General features: G+C 41.0%; 1 protein-coding gene across 1 annotated transcript in view; it reads left to right on the top strand.

Annotated features, from left to right (window-relative positions):
* Positions 1–6340, top strand: part of LOC104952993 (general transcription factor II-I repeat domain-containing protein 1-like) — a 12637-nt gene extending 6297 nt beyond the window's left edge. Inside the window, exons 5-6 of the mRNA XM_010779909.1 lie at positions 4080–4371; positions 6254–6340. Coding sequence (XP_010778211.1) covers positions 4080–4371; positions 6254–6340 — 379 coding nt within the window. The remainder of the gene's footprint in view (positions 1–4079; positions 4372–6253) is intronic.
* Positions 6341–6459: the final 119 nt, after the last annotated feature.

Genomic DNA, 6459 nt, shown 5'->3' with positions numbered 1-6459 from the left:
TGGTCTGGTGCGCATCAGAGAGCGGACTATTAGGTGTGAAGGCACCCTAAGTGAACTTATTAGCAGCATTACAGCATTATTTATAAACCTAACACAAAAAGTAAGAACATTTGTGTTTGGTAGATTATGTGCTGCTTCTTGGATATAAATCTTACACCGTTGGAAAGCCTGTTTTCTTACCTTTCCAATGGTACCACATTTGTGAGGAACAAGCATTTGTTGGATGAGCCTCATCGCTGAGGATGTGGGGCGCGCCCATGAAAAATGTGACAAGTCTCTTTGTAATTATAAAGGAAAAATAATGAATTTAGTTTCTAAATAATAATAAAACATATTCTTAATATTATGTCATTATTATTATTAAAGTGTGTTATTCTGAACTGCAAAAACAAATATTTTTGCTTGAGAATTGTCAAATATAAGAATTACGTTCGATCGTCTTCAGATACCACAACAGAGAGTAAACCAGAGTTACATAAGTGTTTCATTTCTACTTGTGAAACTCTTACAGAGCCTCATCTATATTAGAAACCAGCACCATGTGAGTGTGTGCCCTCCTGTGTTTACAGAGAATAACAATGATTGCTGACCTGCAGACAGAATAAATGAAACCAAGCAGGTCACCATCTGAAGCTGTAGAGAAGGACAAAAGGTAAAAGGGGGGATTATTTTGTATCCTTGTGTGTGTTATACATGCTTCTTTTGTTTCATTTAAATGCCTTTAATTGTGTACTACTTGTTGTGTTCAGCAGTCCTTTAATTTACTGTTTCCAGCAGAGAGACTTTCAAGGACTACTAACCCTTTCAGAAGTGCAACATGTAAGACAGATAGAAAAATCCAATGTATTTCTTAGTGTTTTCCTCCCCGGCTGCCAGCAAACTAATTCACCTTTTGTTACACATATAACAGTTGCTCCATTTTCATATCAACGTAGAACAGTTAAAGTCTGCACATTGTACGACAAAATACACCAACAATTAATATGAAAGTATATGTATAATACACCCAATTTAAACTATCGTAACGAAGCGGAAAACATACCGCTGTTATTCTCACTCTGAGTTGCAGCTGTTTGTGGAAAGTGTGTATATTCTCACCCCAATGTTAGTTTGCTTATCAGACTCATCGCTCCACGGACACTCAATAGTTGGACTGGCAGATCCAAATTGAGATGTTTACATATTTAACTCATAACTAAACATATCTTACTTCTTACTTGCTACCCTTTTCCCTCAACCAATAGGAGTGCATGTACGTAGACACGTTAGTTTTGCTGCTATAGGCTTGGACTGTCGGGGGACACCTTATTTCTTCCTTCTGTCTGTCTGTACCTGTGTACTCTCATGTTCCGAATAACCCAGCTTCCCCAAATGTCTTTTTGGTGTCTATCTACGCCGGGATCCTGAGTCGTGGCTGATCTGTTGCTGCGGTCCCGTGTCCTGGATCCTGGATCCTGAATCATGTGTCCTGGATCCTGAGTCCTGGATCCGGAGTCCTGGACTACAAACGGTGAAGTCCACTGAGACAAATATAACATTTGTGATATTGGGCTATATAAATAAACATTGATTGATGATATCTGTATATGTCCTATCCTGTGATTCACCCTTGTTACTGCTGCCAGAAATGGGAGAAGTACTCAGTTATTGTACTTGAGTACACTGTAAAAAAAAGTCCGTGAAATTAACAGGGAAAAGCTGTAAAATCACGACATCAAAAAACTGTAAATAGAGAAACAATGAAGCAGTGTTTAATTTACAGTAATATTTCGTAAAGTACTGAACCAAACAAAACTGTTAAATTCACATTAAGAATATGTTAAAAATAATTATNTTGTGTGGTTCGGGGGGGGGGGGGGGGGGGAGGAATAAGGACACTTGAGCCACGCCACCGATGACGAGGTCCTAGAAGTAGTCCAGAACCACACATAGTCTCCCGAAAGTCGCCCGGGAGTCGTCTGGCACCCGTTGTGGTCGGCCCCAGGAGTCTAGGCGAGTATTCCGTTCCCGGTTCCGCGAGAGGGGGCCGAAGTGGACCCTGTGGTCCTCCTAAATCGTCCCCAACACCCGTAAACTTGTTACAAAAATCAGAAACATCACTCATTCATCAAACCGAGGTACCGTCGACAAAGTATATTGGATACTTAGTAGGTCCCTTTTTAACACCGTAAGAAATTATATTCATACAGTAATCGGGTATATAATTTCATACACAAAATTCACAAGGAAAACTCGCAAACCTTAGTGAAATTGTGCATAATGTATTGGCAGTATTAAACATGACCATGAACCAATTCACAATTTTCACATTTCACCATACCGTAGTATGAGACTGTTAATTTATCCAAATTAAAGTAAAGTTTACAAGCAAAATATCACTTAAATAACCCTGGATATTTCGAATGACAGAGTTCCGGACAATTTGACTACCTGGCAATTTCACGAGATAGTACGTACCGTAAACGTAGTAGTTGACAGTCGGTAAGACGTGGATGAGCTCAAGTATCACCTCAAGACAATATAATGATTAATGAGATAAAGATAAACATACTATAAAGTCACCATTCGGACTTCGCTTCACCGTGTAAATTTTGACAATTGTGGGATACGATAAAAACCGATCAATCTTTTAAAACAATCTACCTCTCCACTGGGGCACAATTCACCAGTTGAAACAGGCTTCAGTGCTTCTATCAGATTATGAAAGCAGCTGTTTCACATTACATCGCTCCAGAACGGGAACATAGGAAGTTTGGCAGAGATATATGCATGTGAATGTGTGTGTGTGTGTGTGTGTGTGTGTGTGTGTGTGTGTGTGTGTGTGTGTGTGTGTGTGTGTGTGTGTGTGTGTGTGTGTGTGTGTGTGTGTGAAAGACAGAGTTGAATTCAGCTGTGAAAAACTGTTAGGTCAGACTGTTCTGTCTGTATTAAGATGTACGTTGATGCGGGAGTTATCTTGCAACAAAATCGGATGATGTTTCAGTTAAACAACATTTTTCAAATGTTACAATCAATCTAAATGTTATCCAAATTGAAGCATGGACTTGTGCAATATCCAAATTGCAATAAGCACAGAATTTGGTAAAGGCAAAATACGGGAAAATATCGGATTGAAGTACCGTATTGTATTGCTGCAGAGATATTCTGGAAATAAACCGTACTCTACAGACCAACAGTTTGGTACTTTTTAACATATCTTTCAATAAAAACGCAAATGTTGGTTTATAAATGATTAATCCCTCAGTCATGGTGCAGCTCCAGTGCGGATGTGTTTGTGGACTGTGGCTGCTGGTATTTGTCGTAGGGCTTCAGGTTAAGTCAACATTTATTTGGGAGGTCAGCGTATAAACACAGCAGCATAATAAACAGGTGACAGCAGGGAATGTCATGCAGGGACAGAGGAGTGTTTAGACTTAGAGCCTGTTGACAGCCACGATGCTCTGATGATGTTATTGTGAGGACAGGAGAGGGGTCGGAGGAAATAAATCAGACAGGGCACGATATGCAAACATCCTGCATCTAAATTACTATCGTTTTATATATTTGTTCATTTAGTTTTGCTTCTCTGTAGTTGGAAAACTGTGTGTCTGCTCCATTAACTACCACTTCCACATGTCTTTGCCCAGAACAGATTGGGGGTTTTTCCTGTGTTTAAAACTGCGTAATACAATTGAAATGTGATTTGTGTTTGGTATGTTGTTCTCAGTAAAGCACATGATGAGAGATAGAGAAAACGAGGGCAGGGTACCATTCACATTAGAATCAATACTGGTATTTGTTACAGATAGCGAACGGTACTCAGACAGATTAAAACAGTAGAAGAGTAGGAAAAGGTAAATACTCAAACTACCAAACTAACAAAACATCTAATCCCATTTGTCTTTGAGTGACTTCTTCTTTAAGCCAGCAGGAGGATGTCTTAATGGAACAAATACATTTGCTCTCCCCTGAAAGAGTTGTTGCAGCTGTAAATGTCGATATAAGCGAGGAGACACTTGGCAAACACAAAGCTTGATGTCAGGCCGTGATGAATGTCCCCCTCTAAATTACTTTCCTCTTGATTTTGTGTCTGTGTGCAGGCCAGCAGAAGATTTGTCTCGAGAAGCCAAGTCCAGCACTGACGTTAATCACAACTGCACGGCCCCTCTGACCCCAGGGAGCCATGGCTCGGGGAAGACGTCATCACAGGGGGTCTCCTCTCCGAGCCCCGCCTCCTCCAGCAACTCTGTGCTGTCCAACTTCCTGTACGGCATGCCCATGTCCTCCAAACCTCACCCCGATGGGAAGCTGGACTTCAAACCCATGTCCCTCCTCAACCTGGGGACAGACCGGCTGAACAACTGGACCGCAGGGGCGGACAAGATGGCGTTGGTCAAAGACTGTCCAAACAACGGTGAGATGTGTGGAGAGTGGATGTTATGTTACGTTATTATCCAAGTTGCACGTACGAACTGCGCATGCGTGAGTGGCAATACCTCACCTCACCAGCAGGCGGCGGTAGTGTGTATTCGTCATTCAAAAGAGGCAACCGGAAGAAAGACTGCGTGATAACCCAGAGAAGAAGAACAGATTGCGTGATATAAACAAACAACAAATAGAGTGTTCCATTTTCACTCTACAGCGAGAAGCTCATGGGGCTTTCCCCAACCTGTGAGGAGAGCTGGAGTTAAACGAAATCTCAGATTTGCCTTCTCAATAGTTTGTTTGGGTCCCTCACTTCCGTTTCGCTTCTCATGCACTGATTCGCTAGCTGAACAGCCAATCAGAGTGATTTATTTAGCCGACGGCCTTTTACCGACAGCCCACCAATTAAACATATTGAATCGACGACGGAAGGTGTTGGCACGGCCGAAAAGATACGACCGGGCGGGACGCACCAAGGGCGACAGGACGCTCATCGACGGCCAGACATCTATCGACATCTATCGACGCCGAAAATCGGCTTGGTTTGTAAGGACCTTTTATACGTGGTCTGCAAAAGCATGGGAAAGCAAGTAGTAAGTAGCAAGTATTTACAAACGGCATCTATTGCACGTCTGTCCGTCCTGGGAGAGGGATCCCTCCTCTGTTGCTCTCCCTGAGGTTTCTCCCATTTTTCCCTTTAAACTGAGGGTTTTCTCTGGAAGTTTTTCCTTGCACGATGTGAGGGCCTAAGGACAGAGGGTGTCGAATCGTCATACTGATATTCTGTTCAATCTGTGAAGTCCACTGAGACAAATGTAACATTTGTGATATTGGGCTATATAAATAAACATTGATTGATTGTAGGTCTTTAAACGAGATTTAAAAACAGAAAAAGTGGGAGCAAGAAATTATATTCAATTTCATTTAGCAAATGCTTTTCACCTGAAGCAACTACAAAACATGCGTTCAACCACGAAGAAACAAACTCAACACAGAAATAATCCTGCAAGTACATCAGCTTCCAATAAGCCACACCTCTGTAAAGGCTGCTGCATTGGCTTCAACTGAAACTGAAATGAATACATTTCAATATCAATCCAAGTAATCGCTATTTTTCCACATCATGTTGCCCTTTATTGGATGAATTTTAAATATTCCTTTAGAGAATGGAGGTAAAATTCAAGATTTATACAACATTCACAATAATGACCCTAATAACGGAGAGTATTGAAACAAAGTATTTCAGACTAAGTGCTTTTATTCTATGCCTCTGGTGTTCCTGAAAAAGTGGTAAATGAGTGCTTTGAAGGCCGATTATTACAACGCTCATTAATTCATTCAAAGCAGCAATTTGCCTTTATAGCACATTTCCTTCGTATACTCATATCTGCAAATTAGTCATTTAACTCACAGCCACTAGTAGTCAGCTGGACCTGCATACCTATAATTAAAAAGTGTTATAAGAGAAAGAAAACAACTGCAGACAAGACCAACACATAGTAGTGTTTCCATCCTGGTACTTTTGTATCTTGGACGTCACTTAGATCAGTTAGTCTATCTGGTTACTGAGTGAAATTGTTGTGCCAGAGTTACACAAATACAATAAACACAGCAGCATAATAGTAAAACTGTACACTAAAAGTGCTGTACAAAGAGCAATTAAATATCTATATGAAACATAGACGGTCACATCATTAATGTAAATATTAACAGTATTTAGTTGTGCAAAAAAAAACGTGGTGGCAGATATGTAATTGCACGTTATCATAGAACATTTTTGTAATGATGGTAATGATATTTATATTGCACATAGTGTTGGTGTGGAAGTTCTCAGTTCCCTTTTCTGAAGGGTGAAGAGAGTTTAATGGCCACTGAGAGGAAAGACCTCCTGTGGCGCTCCGTGGTGGTCTTCGGTGGTCTCAGACTGAGACGGTAACGCAAAAGAACCGAATTCGATATCAAAAAAGTCTTCCGTCCACACGCAATAGGTACCAGAAATGTGTCCGTTCACAAGAGACCGCTCGAAAGCGCTGGAGACGCTGTAGTACATATGCC

Source organism: Notothenia coriiceps, unplaced genomic scaffold, assembly GCF_000735185.1.
Source record: "Notothenia coriiceps isolate Sejong01 unplaced genomic scaffold, NC01 NC01_scaffold00020931, whole genome shotgun sequence".
NCBI classification, from domain to species: Eukaryota; Metazoa; Chordata; class Actinopteri; order Perciformes; family Nototheniidae; genus Notothenia; species Notothenia coriiceps.
The sequence above is the reverse complement of the archived record's forward strand: the minus strand, read 5'-3'. Positions and strand labels throughout refer to the sequence as shown.